At 40.7% G+C, this 20,432-nt stretch overlaps 1 protein-coding gene across 2 annotated transcripts in view; it reads left to right on the top strand.

Moving 5' to 3' along the window:
- The window catches only part of LOC127574774 (prolyl endopeptidase-like), a 116,741-nt gene that overhangs the window by 35,218 nt on the left and 61,091 nt on the right, over positions 1–20,432 (top strand). For both annotated transcript variants that reach the window (XM_052024081.1, XM_052024082.1), the window contains 3 exons: positions 4,464–4,569; positions 6,730–6,921; positions 13,668–13,865. In XM_052024081.1, the coding sequence (XP_051880041.1) occupies positions 4,464–4,569; positions 6,730–6,921; positions 13,668–13,865 (496 nt within the window). The remainder of the gene's footprint in view (positions 1–4,463; positions 4,570–6,729; positions 6,922–13,667; positions 13,866–20,432) is intronic.

Genomic DNA, 20,432 nt, shown 5'->3' with positions numbered 1-20,432 from the left:
TGCCATTTTCATCAGTCAGAAACAATGACCCCAAGTTCAGAGAGTCCATTTTATTGTGCTCCCTTTATACTTTTTCAGTCAACATTGTTTCCCAGCACAGAACACACAGAAAGGATGTGTTTGCAATTTTTGTAATTATGTAACAGTAATGATCATTGCCATGTCACATTATTATAAGAATTACAAAATTATAGTCATAATCTTCAGATTTTCTTTCCTCTTCTGGGGGAAAAAAGTTCTGGTTTTTTGGTACGTCTCAATGAGAGTACGTACTATTTGTGTTCTTTTTCTAAAGTATCAGCAAACAACAGCCATTTTATGGGATGGAGAGAAGACCCGCCTTGTGTACTGTGCAGAAGCCATAATGTTTTCAGTGGAATATTGAGTAATGGAGGGTGTCCTTGATAGAACAGTACTGAGCCACTTCCTAAATTTAACAGAGCCTGGTGGATACCTTCAATTAGTATATGATCAGGCAAGGAATCTAAATGTTTTTAACCTTACTTTGAAAGTTTTGAATTGGAACAATGATTGATATTGCATAGAAATTGTGTTACTGTTGCTGACTTGGTAGTCCTCACATCTGAGATTTCCTTCCAACTCTTAAAACTCCAGCTATCTTTGCAATGTGCTGAGATGATTACCTTTTTTATTTTTATTAGGAAAAAGTAATTTACAGAACTGCAAAAAAGAAATCAAATTGCAGGCTATAACCAGGTTATGAATGCCTGACTTAAAGACACCCCTACATAGAAACAAGCTCCCATAACATTACTGAATTCAAAAGTCTATGTATGTACATGTGATTGTTCCTACAAATGGCAAAACTAGTTTCCCCTCTCCTTTTTTAGTAATTGTTCTTACTAGTCTTGTGTGCTGTGATGCCATTCATTGCAGTACTGTGGAGGTATGAATAATCAGAATAAGTTTTATTAGCACTGTCTTAAATGACGTGAAATTTGTTATTTTGTGGCAGCAGTGCTGTACAGAGACATAAAATTACTGTAAATTGCTATTAATAAGTAGTGCAAAAAAAAAGGAATAACAAGGTATTGTTCGGGGATCGTTCAAAAATCTGGCAGTGCAGGGGAAGAAGCTGTTCCTCAATCGTTGAGTATGGGTCTTCAGGCTCCTGTACCTCCTCCCTGATGGTATTAATGAGAAGAGGACGTGTCCTAGATGGTGAGGGTTCTTAGTGATGGATGCTGCTGCCTTGAGGCACTGCCTCTTGAAAATGTCCTTGATGGTGGGGAGGTGATGGAGGTTGTGTCTGTGATGGAGCTGGCTGAGTCTACAACCCTCTGCAGCCTCTTGTGATACTGTGCATTGGAGCCTCCATACCAGGCTGTGATGAAACCAGTCAGAATGCTTTCCACTGTACATTTATAGAAATTTGCAAGAGTCTTTGGTGACACACCAAATCTCCTCAAACTCCTGATGAACTGGAGCCGCTGGCATGCCTTCTTTGTGATTGCATCAATGTGTTGGGCCCAGGATAGATCCTCTGAGATGTTGAGACCCAGGAACTTGAAACTGCTCATAGTTACCATTTTGAGTGATTTTTGTGCATTTTCCATCTTACCGACAAAATCAACTTATGGACATCTGTAAAAACGGAACGCCGGGGACAACCTGTAGTTAATTTTAATTCAAGAAGTTAATACTAAGCAAATCTTGTGGGGGGGGGGGGGGGGGGGGGAATGCAGTGCATTGAATTTTGCACAACCAGTCAGACTGTACACCACTGTAATCTGAAATGTCATGACTTGAAATGACCCTCAGTTTTTGATTGCCATTATGCTAGGAGATTAATCCTGATTCAGCAAGGAATATAGAAGAACACATGGACAAAGCCTGGTTTGCATAATGAAAATCAAAGGCAATAAGATGCTGGCAAAGCTAAGCAGTAGCGTATTTGTGTGGAGTTCTGCATAGGCATGTTCCAATGAGACGGGAGTCACGAGAGGATACAGGAACCGTGGTGTACAAAGGCTATAATAAATCTAGTCAAAAGAAAAAAAGCTAACAAAAGGTACAGAGCTAGGTAATGTTAGAGATCTGGAAGAGTATAAGGCTAATAGGAAGGAGCTTAAGAAGGAGATTAGGAGAGCCAGAAGGGGACATGAGAAGGCCTTGGTGGGCAGGTTTAAGGAAAACCCCAAGGCATTCTACAAGTATATGAAGTTGTAAGAGGATAAGATGCGAAAGAATTGGGCCTATCAAGTGCAGCAGTGGGAAAGTGTGTATGGATCCGGAAGAAATAGCAGAGGTACTTAATGAATACTTTACGTCAGTATTCACTACGGAAAAAGATCTGGGGGATTGTAGTGGGGACTTGCAGCAGGCTGAAAAGCTTGAGCATGTAGATATTAGGAAAGAGGAGGTGCTGAAACTTTTGGAAAGCATCAAGTTGGATAAGTTGCCGGGACCTGATGAGATGTACCCCAGGCTGCTGTGGGAGGCAAGGGAAGAGATTGCGGAGCCTCTGACAATGATCTTTGCATCGTCGATGGAGACAGGAGAGGTTCCGGAAGATTGGAGGGTTGTGGATGTTGTTCCCTTATTCAAGGAAGGGAGTAGAGATAGCCCAGGGAATTATAGACCAGTGAGTCTTACCTCAGTGGTTGGTAAGCTAATGGAGAAGATCCTGAGAGGCAGGATTTATGAACATTTGGAGAGGTATAATATGATTCGGAATAGTCAGCATAGCTTTGTCAAGGGCAGGTCCTGCCTTACGAGCCTGATTGAATTTTTTGAGGATGTGACTAAACACATCGATGAGGGGAGAGCAGTAGATGTAGTGTATATGGATTTCAGCAAGGCATTTGATGAGGTACCTCATGCAAGGCTTATTGAGAAAGTAAGGAGGCATGAGATCCAAAGGGACATTGCAGTGTGGATCCAGAACTGGCTGGCCCACAGAAGGCAAAGAGTGGTTGTTGAAAGGTTGTATTCTGAGTGGAGGTCGTTGACCAGTGGTGTACCTTGGATCTGTACTGGGACCCTTGCTCTTTGTGATTTTTATAAATGACCTGGATGAGGAAGTGGAGGGGTGGGTTAGTAAGTTTGCGGATGACACAAAGGTTGGGGGTGTTGTGGATAGTTTGGAGGGCTGTCAGAGGTTACAGAGGGACATAGATAGGATGCAAAGTTGGGCTGAGAAGTGGCAGATGCAGTTCAACCCAGATAAGTGTGAAGTGGTTCATTTTGGTAGGTCAAATATGATGGTAGAATATAGTATTAATGGTAGGACTCTTGGCAGTGTGGAGTATCAGAGGGTTTTTGGGGTCCAAGTCTATAGGACGCTCAAAGCGCCTATGCAGGTTGACTGTGTGGTTAAGAAGGCATATGGTATTGTCCTTCATCAATCAGGGAATTGAATTTAGGAGCCAAGAGGTATTGTTGCAGCTATATAGGTCGCTGGTCAGACCCCACTTGGAGTATTGTGCTCAGTTCTGGTCACCTCACTACAGGAAGGATGTGGAAGTCATAGAAAGGGTGCAGAGGAGATTCACAAGGATGCTGCCTGGAATGCGGGTCATGCCTTATGAAAGCAGGTTGAGGGACCTCGGCCTTTTCTCCTTGGAGCGATGGAGGATGAGAGGGGACCTGATAGAGGTATATAAGATGATGAGAGGTATTGATCGGGTAGATAGTCGGAGGCTTTTCCCCAGGGCTGAAATGGTGGCCATAAGAGGACATAGGTTTATGGTGCTGGGGAGTAGGTATAGAGGAGATGTCAGGGGTAAGTTTTTCACTCAGAGTGGTGAGTGCGTGGAATGGGCTGCCGGCAACGGTGGTGGAGGCTGATATGATAGGGTCTTTTAAGAGACTGTTGGATAGGTACATGGAGCTTAGAAAAATAGAGGGCTATGGGTAAGCCTAGTAATTTCTAGGGTAGGGACATGTTTGGCACAGCTTTGTGGGCTGAAGGGCCTGAATTGTTCTGTAGTGTTTCTAACATCACCAGTACATCACAGTAAAGCCCTGCATCTCTGATTTGCGTGCATTCTAGAATGATGATCCATATTCAGGCAATTAACGGGTTGGGGGAGGGGGGTGGGGGAAAGAGGGTGGAATTGATGCAATGCATAGTGATTTGGAATTTGGTATAGGTGGAAATATTGAATAGCAGGGGAATGAAGATGCAGTGAAGAACTGTATCTTTGCAAAACCAAGGAAGATTTGTTGTTGCTCTGTATCATATAGGCTACTTCTGGACCTAAGGTGGATCAGCAATCTGCCCATAATTGTTAAAGTCAACTTTTAGTTTTGTTTGGATTGATATTGTCTTAATTTTTTTACACACACAATTTGAGCCCATCTATAAGTAGATAATTTATTATTTTAACTTGTTAACTGACATTAGTTTTAATAAGATTTTTCTTTAACCAGTTCACTTCACTAACTACAACAGATCCTACTATGACCTCTGTATTGTTTATTCTTTGTCTCTTATGCAGGTATCAGATGATGGGCAATATGTTCTCTTGTCTATTCGAGAAGGCTGTGACCCAGTCAATCGACTTTGGTACTGTGATCTAAAAAAGTTGCCTGATGGAATTAAAGGTAAATACTTAAGGTATTTTGGCTTTTGCCACACGTAGGTCTCTCAAGAATTATGTAGTTCTCTTCTCAAACGTAATGTCCTAGATTTTTCCGGCTTTTTGATGTTATGAATTATTTTCTTCATAAATGCACTGGTGTAATGTGTTTGTCAAAATAGATCATCTCTGTACAGAAAGCAAAAAAAAATTGGAGATACTGGAAATCTGAACTATAAACTGAAATGGAAATACTCAAGATCAGACAGCACCTATGGAGAGAGAAACCAAATTAACATTCAGGTGATGACCTTCTATTAGAAAGGTTCTAATTGAACATTATCACTTGAAACATTCCCTCCCCCTCCCTCCCCCTCCCTCCCCCTCACCTGTACTGCTGAGTATTTTTAACACTCTGTTATCCCTTTGAAATCTATCTTTAGAAGAAGTAAATCTCCCAGAGTCGCAATTGGCAGAACATAGGTGCTAGTAGTACTTTGGTAATTTGCCAAAGTAACCAAACTTAATTTTTTTTCTTTCTTATTCATTCATAACATGTACGCATTACTGGTAAAGCCAAGGTTCTAGCCAGCTTGAGTTGTTTGTGAATCTTGTGTCCAAGAACTCAGATCACTGGAAGATGGTGAGGGAGGCAATACATATGTCCCTATATTTTTTTTCCCTGCCATTAGTTATCATTATATAATATGGTATATACACAAAGATAAAGCAAATAACCAAAGCCTTTCACCCAGGATAGGGGAGTCCAAAACTTGAGGGCATAGGTTTAAAGTGAGAAGGGAAAGTTTAAAAAGGGGAAACTTTTTTAAATTTTTTTTTATTTACAGCGTGGTAACAGGCCCTTCTGGCCCAACGAGTCCGCACCACCCATTTTAAACCCCCAAATTAACCTACCCATACATCTTTAGAATGTGGGAGGAAACCGGAGCACCCGGAGGAAACCCACGCAGACATGGGAGAACGCACAAACTCCTTACAGACAGCGACGGGAATCGAACCCCGATCGCTGGCACTGTAATAGCGTTGCGCTAACTGCTACGCTACCGTGCCGTTCACAAAGAGTGGTGGATATATGGAACAAGCTACCAGAGGAAGTAGTCGAGGCAGGTACAATTACAACATTCAAAAGGCATTTGGACAGTTAGCATTCGAATCAGTCCCTTTTTGATGTTTAAGCGAGTTTGTTCTTAGACTTAGAAATCTGATTAATTTGCTGCAACAAGAAATGGGTATGGCATTATCTCAGATTTTAATTTATTATAGGTTCCACTGATCTGTCTGTACTTCAGCGAACTCCATAACGTGCTTTCTATCACAATTTTCCTCTTAATCATATTTAAATACAGATGAACTCTGTTATGGGGGGGGGGGGGGAAGAGGAGTTGCATTTCTAGAATATGGGCCATGTCATCTTCACGTTCATCAAGAAATACATGTTGGAAAAAAAATTGTTGATTTATTTACTTTTCTTTACCAAACACATTCTGTGAGGGTGAATTTTATATTATATCTCAAATTTTTGGGTAGTAATTTGTGAATTCTATAATGGCGAATTTCCATAATCCAAACAGCTGTAAGGTGGGGTCGCCTGTATCACATCCCCATTTCTTCTAATCCATGCAGATTGGAAGTACTTGCCTTTCATTCACTTATTTATATACCTGATTGAGTAACATTTGCACATTCCAAACAAGCAATAGCTTGAAGACTTAGCAGTTATCAAGAAATCCCAAGTATTTTTTAAAATTTTCTTTGTTTTCTGAAACTGTACAACTAAACTATTTTTGTCACAGTTTTGCAAAACCAAATCTCAGAATTGCCCTTCCTAAGATAAGTAAAATAGATTGTCATTGTTTATTGCTCTGTTTCAGGTTTGTAGATGGCTATACATGGTCTCTGGCTCAGTAATCTATAAATTTTTCTGTAGCCTAACAGTGTTTCCCATCTCTGACAAAGGGTCTTCAACTTAAAACATTAACTATTTCTCTTTCCACATTTGCTGCCAAACTTGCTTTGTGTTTTCAGCATTTTCAGTTTTTGTTTCAGATTTACAGCATCTGCAGTTTTTGATTTCCATTTACTTTCTTCCATCTTTACCTGAAAACACTGAATATGCAAAGCACCTTCTGAGAGAAATCAATTAAGTTTTGTTCTGTCCTAATAGGAATTCTGCCATGGGTCAAGCTTGTGGATAACTTTGATGCAGAATATGAATACATCACAAATGAAGGAACAATATTCACGTTCAAGACAAATCTCAATACTCCTTGTTATTGCTTAATTAATATTGACTTCAGTGATCCTGATCCTTCAAAATGGGAAACTTTAGTTGCAGAGCATAAGAAAGATGTACTTGGTAAGTGTAACTTTTTTCTTTTATTTTTATGTGCACAGTTTTGTATATAAGCATGGTGGGTGGGCTGTCTGAAAATGTACAACAAAAATTGCATTCAATACTTAGATGCCAATCCAGCACGTTGGTAAACTTTTTCATATTTCGCTTTCACTGTTTCTGATAGTAATTTTGAAACCCCTTGAAGACAGCACTCATTTATCTCATTTCTTCCCTTTCTGTGTATGGAACATAAGGAATATATCCTTTACAGAAAATAATGGCATTGACACAAATATTATGCATTTTTAGTGGAATACTACAGTTCTACTAGTTTTAATAGTTACCTTTTAATTTGATATTATTAGTACAATGTTCTTACCAGTTTTTGTTCTAAAGATTTCAAACTTTTCTCCTGAGATTTTGATATCCAGTTAAAAGTTCTTAAATTTGACATTGTTTATTATCGTTTGCTTTGTAGAATGTTGTTCTGTCTTGTACGTGCTCAGGGCTTATATGGTGCCTGTTCTTGCTCCTGTAAGCCTAAATGAAAAACACACTGATAGTTTTATTTCTATCACCAAAACTTTCTTGTATAAAACTGCGTTAATAAATGGAAATAGACAAAGACCTGGTATTTGCTTTTCACCCCTTTTGAAACTATAGACTACCTTCAACATACAGAATATAAGAAAGCAGATATCATCAACATATAATGGAACGATTGGTCTGGAACTTTTCTTCATATTCGCATAATTCAACTAGGCCATCTTTAAAATTTGTTAACAATTAGAAATTATGATAAATGAGAGAGAGAGACAAAAATCCACCAACAGCTTATCTCCAGGCTTTCAGTTGGTAAACAACATGGAGAAAATTAAAGAATTTAGTGGAATTGCGAAAAGGGAATGCTTGATTAGAAGCAGTTTGGTCATACATTTAGGAAGACATGCAGGAAAGAATTTCAGAACACATGGCCACTGATGATAGAGCAGTGGAAAATCTGGAATGAAAGCTGTAACTGGAACACATGGCAAATGTTAAAGATGTGCTATGATCTAAGTGAATGGCGCAGCATGCTTGAGGGGCTAATTGACCTACTATCCACATATACATAACTGACAATTTTTATCCAAATGGGCTGAATTGAGGCCATGAAGAATTTTAAAGGTAATGTTGTATCAGGTAAAAATATAGTGGCATTGCCCTTCAAAAGTTTGATTCCCTTTGAACATGTAATCTGGCGGAAGGGTTATTTTCCATGGAAAGATTTGAAACCTTGAGTCATTTAACACATTGTTGCTCCTTCCCACAGTTGGTGATAAATAGTTGACTGATACTAAGATTTAAAAACTATAACTAGAATCATGGAAAATCTGTGACACGGAAGATGGCTATTCACCCTATTATGTTGATCAAAATATTCTTGATCAAACTATTCAATGAAGGCCTAATCTCACCTTCTAGCATGATGTTTGAGGCACTGCAGATCAGAAGTATTCAAGTACACGTACAAATGCTGTACAAATGTGTTGAAGGTTTCTCCCTTTACTTCCTTCCCATGCAAATGAATTCCAGCCATTTACATCTTGAGTGATTTTTTTGTTTCTCTCTTTTGTTCCACCTCCCCTCCGATATTTTCACAAACTACTCAAATCTATACTTGTTTTATCATCCATCTTATAAGGGAACTAGGTCCTTCCTGTTTATACTGAGTAGATTACCTCAGACATGCCTCCCTCCAACTTCACTGGCAGAATAAACACCAAACTGTGATTGCCCCTTTTTTGTTCTTTAATTCTATCATATCCATTCCCACAGCTGTGATGTTTATTTAACCAATATTACTGGGCTGTTCTTATTTTTTTTAATCCCCCTCTATTTCATTCAAAAGCCCAGTTACTAGGAATGTTAAGCTTCCATTTCAGCCCCGTTTTAAGGCACATTTATGTAAAGCTATATTATTTCCATTTGTCTGTCTGTGTCCTCAACTCATCAATCCCATTCACTAAACTTCTGAATTTCATGATATTAACCCAGGCCCAGAAGAGCAGTACAGTGATGCAGCTAATATAGCCCACTGCCTCACAGTGCCAGAGACTTGGATTCAATCCTGATTTTGTGTTGCTGTCTATATGGAGATTGCAAGTTCTCTTTGTGACACTGGGTTTCTTCCAGGTGCTCCAGTTCCCTCCTCATCACAAAGATGTGTAGGTTGGTAGGTTAATTGGGCACTGTAAATTGCTCTTAGTGTGTAGTTGTCTGATAGAATCTGAGGGGATTTGGGATAAATGTAGGATTAGTGTAAATGGATGGTTGGCAGTCAGCATGAGCTTGGTGGGTCAAAGGGCCTGTTTCCATGTTGTGTATCCCTATGACTCTTCCATTTTTTCCTATTTTCTAATGTTTTCTTTACCTTTCAGACTTATTAATTTTCCACATTCTTAAATTTTGCTCCCATTCATTGTATAAATGTTGATGGATTTAGCTTTAGGAACACTGGAAACTGCAGTATGTGATATATCATTCAGCCTGGAAAGGTTATTGTCTGTGAATGGGCACACCAATACCAGTATGATTATATTAGTTGTCCTGAAAGTCATTCTTTGGTTTCTAGCATTTTTATCTTTGAGTCAGATGACATAAGTTCAAGTACCATTCTATAAATTTGACACATAATTCAAACTGACATTTCCATGCTGTACCAGGGAATGCTGTGTTGCTATTGTTGTGCATCAGAAAAAATAGACCCAGGCTCCATCTGCCCTCTGGTGAATATAAATGATCTCCGAGAAATATTTGAAAAATAGAAGAGTTCTCCCTAGACTCTCATTATCTAAGAAAATGAGTTATATTAGTTGTCCTGAAAGTATGATTATATTAGTTGTCCTGAAAGTCATTCTTTGGTTTCTAGCATTTTTATCTTTGAGTCAGATGACATAAGTTCAAGTACCATTCTATAAACTTGACACATAATTCAAACTGACATTTCCATGCTGTACCAGGGAATGCTGTGTTGCTATTGTTGTGCATCAGAAAAAATAGACCCAGGCTCCATCTGCCCTCTGGTGAATATAAATGATCTCCGAGAAATATTTGAAAAATAGAAGAGTTCTCCCTAGACTCTCATTATCTAAGAAAATGAGTTATCTGGCCATAGAGAAAGAAAGGACTGCAGATGCTGGAATCTAGATGAAAAACATGATGCTGGAGGAACTCAGCAGGCCAGGCAGCATCTGTGGAGAAAAGCAGGCAGTCAACGTTTCGGGTCAGGACCCTCCTTCAGGACTGAAGATGGGGGAAGCCCATTATATTGGAGGGAAAAGCAGAGCAGTTATAGGTGGACAAAAGAGAGGAGGTGGGGTGGGCACAAGGTGGTGATAGGTAGATGCAGGTAAGAGATAGTGATAGGCAGGTGCGGGGGAGGAGGGGAGAGCAGATCTACCGGGAGATGGGTCAAAGGTAAGGAGAGAGAGGAGGAAAAAAAGTAGGAAAAAAAAGAGAGGCTAGGAAAGGGAAGAAGCAAAGAAACATGGTGGAGGGGGTGGGGGACTTACTTAAAGTGGGAGAATTCAATGTTCATGGAGTTGGGCTGCAAGGTACTAAGACGGAAAATGAGGTGTTGTTCCTCCAGTTTGCATATGGAATCCTCCCAGCAGTGGAGGAGGCTGAGGACTGATGCATCAGTGATGGGGAGGGAATTGAAGTGACTGATGGGGAGATGCAGATCACGGTTACCGACAGAGAGCAGGTGTTCTGCGAAACAGTCACCTAGTCTGTGTTTGGTCTCACCAATGTAGAGGAGGCCACACTTGGAGCACTGAATGCAGTAGATGATATTAAAGGAGGTGCAGGTGAATCTCTGTCTCACCTTTGAAGGACCGTTTGGGCCCCTGAATGGAGGTGGTGTCGGGGCAGGTGTTGCACCTAGGGTGGGGGCAGTGGAAAGTTTGCGGGGTGGGAGCAGGATGGGTGGGGGTTGGGGGGGAAGAGGAGTGAACAAGGGAGTTGTGGAGAAAGTGGTCCCTGTGAAAGGCAGAAAAGGGTGGGGAGGGGAAGATGTGCTTGGTGGTAGGGTCCTGTTGGTGGAGGAGAATGATGTGTTGGATACGAAGGCTGGTGGGATGAAATGTGAGGACAAGGAGGACCCTATCCCTGTTGGGTCTGGGAGGGGTGGGGGTGAGACCAGAGGTGCAGAAAATGGCAGAGATATGGGTGCGAGCTCTCTCGACCACAGTCGGGGGGAAGCCACAGTTAGTAAAGAAGTTGGACATCTCGAATGTCCTGGAGTGCAAAGCCTCATCATGGGAGCAGATGCGGCAGAGGCGGAGAATTGAGAGAAAGGGATAGCATCCTTCCAAGAGACCAGGTGGGAGGAGCTGTAATCGAGGTAGCTGTGGGTGTCAGTGGGTTTGTAGAAGATGTCGGTAGATAAGGAATCGTCTGAGATGGAGATGGAAAGATCAGGGAAGGAGAGAGAGGTGTCAGAGATAGTCCAAGTGAATTGGAAAGCCGGCTGAAAATTAGAGGCGAAATTTATGAAACTGTCGAGTTCTGCACAGGTGCAAGAGGTGGCACCAATGCAGTTGTCAATATAGCGGAGAAAGAGTTTAGGAATGGGGCCAGAGTAGGCTTGGAACATGTTTCTCCTCTTCTTCCCTTTCCTAGTCCATCTCTTTTTTCCTACCTTTTTTCCTTTCTCTCCTTGCTTTGACCCATGCCCCAGTAGATCTGCTCTCTCCTCCTCCCCTGCACCTGCCTATAACTATCTCTTACCTGATCTACCTATCACCACCCTGTGCCCACCTCGCCTCGCCTCTTTTGTCCACCTATCACTGCTCTGCTTTTGCCTCCTATATATTGGGCTTCAGAAATAGTTTGATAGTTTAAGATATTATGAAGTAAATAAAAAGCCCTATATGAATTGTTTTCTTTCCTGATCTGCATCATTACAATGTTTTTCCATTATTGATTCAGTGTCTTTCTAATCAATAGTTGCAGACAAGTCTGTCATTAGATGATGTTTAAAGAGTAGGCAAGAAGCAGATACAAGTTTGTTGAAAGATTTTTAAATCTCTGACACAGGATGCTTGAAACTTTGCATGTTATACATGAAAGCCTGTAGGTTTTCTTCAATATCTGTTGATAATCAGAATCATAGAGTTGTACAGCATAGAAACAGGACCTTCGGTTCATCATGTCCACGTTGACTTTTTTGTCCATCTACACTAATCCTATTTGCCCGCATTAGGTCTTTATCGTTCTATGCCTTGCCTATTTAAATACCTGGCTAAATATCTCGTAAATATAATAATTGTATCTGACCCCACCAACCCCTCTGGCAACAAGTTACGAATATCAACCACAATCTGTCTAAAAATACTTTCCCCTGAAATCCTCTTTAAAACTCCTTCCTCTCACCTCAAACCTATGCTGCCTTGTTTTTGATACCCCTACCATGGGAAAAAGATTCCTATATTCCTTTTTATAATTTTATATCCTTCCTTAGCCTCCTTCACTCCAGGGAAAACAAGCCCAGTCTATCCTATCTCGCCTCAAAACTAAAGTCCTCCAGTCCAGGCAACTTCCTGGTGGATCTCCTTTGTACCCTCCCTAGTGTAACCACAATAGTGTAGTGGACAGAACTGATTGCAATACTCCGAATGCTAACCAGTGTTATGTAAAATTGCAACATAGTATCTCAACTTTTATATGCTGTGCCCCCACCTATGAAGGCAAGCATACCATATGCCTTCTTCACCACTGTGTTGCTACTTTTAGGGAACCATGAACTTGAACCCAAGGTCTCTCTGTTCATCAACATTCCTTAGCACCCTACCATTTACTGTATATGTCCTACCACTACAGTATTTGACTTCCCAAAATGCATCACCTTCCACTTGGGATTAAGTTCCAATTTTTCATCTGATCTGTATCCTGCTGTAGCCTTAGACAATCTTCCACACTATCCACAACACCACCAATTTTCGTGTCATCTGCAAACTCACTAATCGTACCTCCTACATTCACATCCAAGTAGTTAATATATATATCACAAACAACAAGGGTTCCAGCACTAATCATTGTCAAAGTGAGGACATGGAAGAAGTTGATGATTTGACAGTATGGATTTGTATGGGGCGGCACGGTAGCATAGCGGTTAGCGCGACGCTATTACAGCAATCGGGGTTCAATTCCCATCGCTGTCTGTAAGGAGTTTGTACATTCTCCCGTGTCTGCTTGGGTCTCCTCCGGGTGCCCTAGTTTCCTCCCACATTGCAAAGATGTACGTGTAGGTTAATTTGGGTTTAAAACGGGTGGCGCGGATTCGTTGGGCCAGAAGGGCCTGTTACCATGCTGTAAATAAAAAAATTTTTTTTAAATTTAATTTGGAATCCTAGCACTCTGATGGATATATGTATAAAAAGATCCATGTACACAATATGAAAGCCAAGTCTCCTTCGAACTATGTTCATCTTCCAAAAGAACTTCATACTATGAGACACAGACCTTGGTTTGCATGACATTGAAGCCTTTACTTCGCAAAATTGGTGAGGCTTTCAGCTGAACATTAGACACAAGCTCCTTAATTGTTTACTTACTTGGGTTATAGATTTTAAGTGTATTGCCAGGTTTCCCAAAGCTAATGATATATCCATAAACATCAATCATCAAAAGCATAAATTGCACTTTAGATTGCTACCCCACATGAATACTATTTATAATGTAACATTTTATTTTTCCAATGTATTTACTATTTATATTTTCAGAATGGGCTGGATGTGTCAAGACAAACTTTCTGGTTTTATGCTACCTGTGTGATGTGAAGCATGTTCTACAGCTACATGATTTGGCCACAGGCACTCATTTGAAGACATTTCCTTTGGACCTGGGCAGTATCGTAGGGTACAGTGGACAAAAGAAGGACACTGAAATCTTCTATCAGTTTACTAGTTTCCTGACACCAGGTTAGTAAAGAAGCAAATTCATGCAGGTTGCCAAGTAAAATTTTGCTGCTAAAATGAAAGGATTATTTTGTTTGTAATAGTCTCGTGCATTTGCTGATCATGAGATTTTTCAGGCTGTAGATGCCAGCTGCAACAACATCTTCCATTTTTTTTAACAACTTGAGTCAAATCCAGCAAGTTTCCACGTGTGCCTCTTGTTAACAATACCTTACCAGTGTGACTTGATGAAGCTTCATAAAATTGTTTTTATATCTTAGATCATATTCCCTCCCTACAAAAGTTGCTGAACTCTATATTTCCTGATAATAAGTTCTGCCCTGCATTAGAAATTTTCCAACCAGGTGATAAGTCAGGAGAAATTTGTCCTTGGTAATCTGCACTAAAGGTATGAGAGAATAATGGCTACAGGTTATATTTACCTTTACACATCCAGCTTTATGAACTCAATGTATCTTCTATTTTAAGTACTTTTTACCTATTCTGATAAATGCCTTGTACTGAGTACTTAATATAATTAACAGGTTTAAAACTAAAGTGCAAGGGAACATGAGATATTATGAAAAACACAAAAGCATGTTTATCCAATTTACCAAATACTTGCAGGCACCTATTAAAAAGGCTACAGAGTAACCAGCAACCTTGAAAGAAGAATATGTAAGAAATGTGATGGAAGACTGGTGGTGGCGACCACAGATTTGCAGTTTACATGGAAGCATCCGGTGACCTGGTAACTTCCATAAATTGCTGGAAGCATAGAAAGAGAATTTTTAGGTCCCTCTGGTACTGTTACCAGCATGACCTCATTAAACCAGAATATGTCCTCTGGGTTGATGGTTATAGTAAAGGATATATGGATCATTTGAGAAACAGTGGTGGATTTCAATCCTGCTGCTGCCACCAAGGACCTGGTGTGCCTCACCTTATCAAAGTTTGAGTTCCCAATAATCCCAAATCTCTGTAAACCAACCAATTGGTTCATTTATCCAAAGGTCCCCACGTAGATGACTAAGAGTAAAGTTTATACATTACACAAGTAAGGGTTTCTTTAATAACGAAGTACTAAAAATTCTTACCAGATTTCAACTTTTTGAAGTTTGTCACTTCACTGCACTAAGCTGAATTTCAACCATGCTTGGAACATGCTTTACTTTGTGATTACATGTTGAAGAATTACAGTTCAGATTAAAATGTGATATTTAAATGGCAGCACCAAATCCAACAGTTGATTTATATTTCATATTTTCTTATGACATAGAAGCGGTTATTTGGCCTATTAAGAGGTCAAAAATGTTCAAAAATCAATACAATTCCCACAGTTATTTTCCTGCAACCTATTCTCTCTCACCCATACATCAGCTTCAGCCTGATTCTCTTATCATTCACCCACACATCTTTGGGATGTGGAAGGAAACTGAAGCACCAGAGGGAAATAACCCATCCAGTCAGAGAGAATCTGCAAACTCTGCACAGCACCAGAGGTCAGGATCTAACCTGGCCACTTGAGCTGTGATGCACCAACATACCTGCATCTCCACTGTGGCACCCTTAATCAAAGAATTTTCCAATTTGACCTAACTTAGTAATAGAACAATTGAACTATTTAGGATGTTTTTGTTATTCGTACATGGGTATGGGCATTGCTGCAAAATGCAACATGTGGTACCTATTCCCATTTACCCTTAAACTGTGGCATAATTTGTTACTTCAGAGGAAAGTTCAAATTAATTTTCAAAAGTTACAAGTTCTGGAAATAAGAAATTTAAAAAGAAACAAAAACTGAACAACACAGGATAGTCTACAGCCAATAGGATATATTGCACATGAAATTAAGAAATGGCCTCTGGATAAAGCAAAGAATATGATACCTATTAGTTGTAAACATATGCCCGAATGACCAGATCTAGCCACGCTGTTCTCGTATAGTTACAATACTGGCATCTACCCAACAATGTGGGTACATTGCATCCATAAAGAATTCAATCTGGTTAATGACTGATCCATCAATTCACACTCAATCATCAGAAAATGAGGGAAGGTGTAGTTGACAACATTATTAATTATCACTTACCAATTCATTGCTCACTGCTGCTCATTTTGGTGTTTGCCGTGCCACATGGCTTCAGAGCTCATTGCAGCCTTGGCCAAGTGCAGACAGAGGTGAATGCCAGAGATGAGTGATTGCCCTTGATATCAAGGGCAATCACTCATCTCTGGCATTCACCTCTGCCATTGGATCTAGTGTGACATCAAAGGACTTGAGGAAAATTAAAGTCAATGGGAGTCCAGGGGAAGATTCTTCAGTGGCTGTAATAATATCTTGCACTATGGAAGATGGTTGTGATTGTTGGAAGTTGTCACCTCAGCTCTAGAACGTGGCTGTAGAAGTTCCTCAGGGAAGTGTCCTATAATTGGCCATTTTTAGCTGCTTCATCAATGACTCTTCTTCTGTGATGTCAGAAGTGATGATAAATGCAGATGATTTTTTAATTCCATTTACATCACCTACCTTTATACAGCAAGACCTTGACAACATTCAAGCTTGTGATAATGTGAACTTCTGTGCCATACAAGTCCAGTGAGACATTCTAGCAACCTACCTTTGTCATTCAACAACATTGCCATCACTGAATCTTCTACCTACTCACCATTAATCAAAAATGTAACTGGACCAGCCATACATGTACTATGGCTGCGAGTGCAAGTCGGAGGCTGGGTATTCTGCTGTGAGTAACTCCTCACAGCTTGTCCAACTACAGGGCACATGTCTGGAATTTGATGGGATACTCGCCACTTGACTGAGTGCAGCTCCACTAGCACTCAAGAAACCAGAACAGACTGTTCTGCTTTATTAGTTCAGTATCTGTCAGGCTAAATGTTCACTCCCTCCACCACCAGACAGCTGTGACTACAGTGTATGCCATCTTTATAGTGCATTGTAGTTTCTTAACAAGGCTACTTTGATAACACTTCCCAACCGTTGATCTCCACAACCTTGAGGAACATGGGTAATAAGTACACTGGAACTCCACCTAACTTGGAAATAACTTGACATCCCTTTATCATTGTTGGGTTGAAGTCCTAGAATTCCTCATGCAATAGCTTTGTGCAAGTACTTCTAGCAGAAGGACTGAAGTAGTTTAAGGCGGTGGCTTACCTCAACCTCTGAAAGAGCAAGTGGAGAGATGCGGTATACGCTGGCCTTGCCAGCAATACTCTCATCCCATAAAAGAAGTACAAAGTAGAAAAAAACAATTGGACTTTTAAATTAATAAGTAGGCTTCCACTAAGACGGACATTGAACTAATGTATTTTGTAATAATGACTTTATTTTACAATGAACATTTTTTATTCATTTTACTAAAATATTTATTGTATTTATCTCTCCAAGACACACTCTTGCTTCCTGTACAGTATGGTATTTTGCTTAATTGCTACATTCTCAGCAGTGATGATAAAATGCTACAACTCTGAAAAAGAGTAAATGAATAGTTTAAATACTATAATAGAATGTGTGACATATAAATTGTAGCAGTAAACTGTGACATTTGGTTTTACTTATTATATTGATTAGCTGCATTCTGAAGTGCTTGTTTAAACTACTGGTTGCAATAACACAGCTGTTTAGCATAAAAAGCAAATTATGTGCTTGGACATCAGCTATTTTACAACATATATTAATTAACTTCAATGAAGGGACCAAATTTGCTGCGGATACAAAGAAAAAATGGGAAATTAGGCTGCAAGGAAAATGCCAGAATTACAATGAGATGTGGACAGGGAAAGCAAGTGGGTAAGATTGTATATGGATTATATGTGCTGCCAAAAGTGAGGTTATCTGCTTTAGCAGAAGAACTGAAAAACGTATTTTAAAATGGAGATTAAATGTTCAAAGACACTTGCAACAGAGGTTTACTATACTGATTTCTGGGACGAGAGAACTGTCCATGAGGAAAGGTTAAGTAGAATGACCCTATTTCCTCTGGAAATTTACAAGAACAAGAGAGGATCTCATTGAAACAAAAGATTCAGAATGAGCTTGGCAAAATGGATGAAGTTGTTTACCTTAGTGAGAGGGTCCGGAACTTCGTATGACCTCTGGATAAGCAATAAATCATTTAGAATTGAGGTCAGGAATTTCTTTATTCAGAAGGTTGTGAATCTTTGAAAATCTATTCCACAGAAGGCTTTGAATGCTTAATCAAGTCTCAGTTTAATGGAATTAGTAATCTAGGGAAGCATGGTATCTGGGACTCGTGCAGGAAGGGAACTGAGGAAGATCAACCATGATATTGTTGAATGATGGAACAAGCTTTAAGTGTTGTCTCCACCACTTTCTCACTTCTAATGTATATCAGTATTTCAGTTTTATTGTTTTGGGTGATTTACATAACATTGTATCCCAAAAGTGTGTGGATTCGTAGGTTAATTGGCCACTATAAATTGCTCCCGATGTGTATGTGAGTGGTAGAATCTGTGGTGGAGAGAGTTGATAGAAATGTGGAGAGAATAAAATGGATTGGGATAGTCATGGAGTCATTGGCCCAAATCTTCCATGCCAACCAAGATGCTTTATGGAGCTGGTCCCATTTGCCTGCATTTGGCCCATATCCCTCTAAACCTTTCCTAACCATGAACCTGTCCAAATGTCTCCTAAGTATTGTAATTGTACCCGCCTCCACCACTTCCTCTGGAAGCTCCTTCCATGTACCCATCACTCACTGTGTGGAAAAATCTATCCTCAGGTCCCCTTTAAATCTTTCCCGTCTCACCTTAAACCTAAGCCCTCTGGTTTTAGATTTCCCTAGCCTGGGAAAATGACTGTGACCATCCGCCTTATCTATATCCCTCATGATTTTATAAGCCAGGTTCCCCCTCCGCCGCCTTCTCTCCAGGAAAAACAGCCCCAGCCTATCTAGTCTCTCCTTATAACTCAAACCCTCCAGTCCCAGCAACATCCTTATGGTTTATATCATAGAACAGTACAGCATAATACAGGCCCTTCGGCCCACAATGTTGTGCCAACCTTAAACCTCTAACCCCTTCCTCCCATGTATCCCTTTATTTTAAATTCCTCCATATGCTTACCTAGTAATCTCTTGAATTTGACCAATGTACCTGCCTCCACCACCACCCCAGGCAGTGCATTCCATGCCCCAACCACTCTCTGGGTAAAAAAAAAAACCTCCCTCTGATATCTCCCTTGAATTTCCCATCCATTACTTTAAAGCCATGCCCTCTTGTATTGAGCATTCGTGCCCTGGGAAAGAGGTGCTAGCTGTCTATCTATTCCTCTTAGTATTTTGTATACCTCTATCATGTCTCCTCTCATCGTCCTCCTCTCCAAAGAGTAAAGCCCTAGCTCCAACCAGGCAGAATCCTGGTAAATCTCCTCTGCACCCTTTCCAACGCTTCCACATCCTTCCTATAATGAGGTGACCAGAACTGGACACAGTACTGTAAGTGTGGTCTAACCAGAGTTTTGTCAAGCTGCTGCATCACCTCGCGGCTCTTAAACTTTATCCCACGACTTATGAATGCTAACACCCCATAAGCTTTATTAACTACCCTATCCACCTGTGAGGCAACTTTCAGGGATCTGTGGATATGAACCCCCCCCAGATCCCTCTGCTCCTCCACACTACCAGAATCCTGCCATTTACTTTGTACTCCGCCTTGGAGTTTGTCCTTCCAAAGTGTACCACCTCACACTTCTCCAGGTTGAACTCCATCCGCCACTTCTCAGCCCAGCTCTGCATCCTATCAATGTCCATCTGCAATCTTCGACAGTCCTCCACACTATCCACACACCACCAACCTTTGTGTCGTCTGCAAACTTGCCAACCCCCCTTCTACTCCCTCATCCAAGTCATTAATAAATACACGAAAAGTAGAGGTCCCAGAACCAATCCTTGTGGGATACCGCTAGTCACAGCCCTCCAATCTGAATGCACTCCCTCCACCACAACCCTCTGCTTTCTACCAGCAAGCCGATTCTGAATCCACACGGCCAAACCTCACTGGATCCCATGCCCTCTGACCTTCTGAAGAAGCCTACCATGTGGAACCTTGTCAAATGCCTTACTAAAATCCATGTAGACCACATCTACTGCACTACCCTCAATCTTCCTGGTCACCTCCTCAAAGAACCCTATCAGGCTTGTGAGACATGATCTTCCCTTCACAAAGCCATGCTGGCTGTCCCTGATCAGACCATGATTCTCTAAATGCCCATAGATCCTATCTCTAAGAATCCTTTCCAACAGCTTGCCCACCACAGACGTAAGGCTCACTGGTCTATAATTCACTGGACTATCCCTACTACATTTTTTGAACAAGGGGACAACATTTGCCACCCTCCAATCCTCTGGCACCATTCCTGTGGACAACAAGGACTCAGAGATCCTAGGCAACGGTTCAGCAATCTCCTCCCTCGCCTCGCGGATCAGCCTGGGGAATATTCCATCAGGCCCCGGGGACTTATCTTCTGTCCTAATATGCTCCAGAACATTAACCTTACTAACACTGTCCTCAGTGTCATCAAGGCCCCTCTCCTTGGAGAATACTGAA

Source organism: Pristis pectinata, chromosome 10, assembly GCF_009764475.1.
Source record: "Pristis pectinata isolate sPriPec2 chromosome 10, sPriPec2.1.pri, whole genome shotgun sequence".
NCBI classification, from domain to species: Eukaryota; Metazoa; Chordata; class Chondrichthyes; order Rhinopristiformes; family Pristidae; genus Pristis; species Pristis pectinata.
The sequence above is the reverse complement of the archived record's forward strand: the minus strand, read 5'-3'. Positions and strand labels throughout refer to the sequence as shown.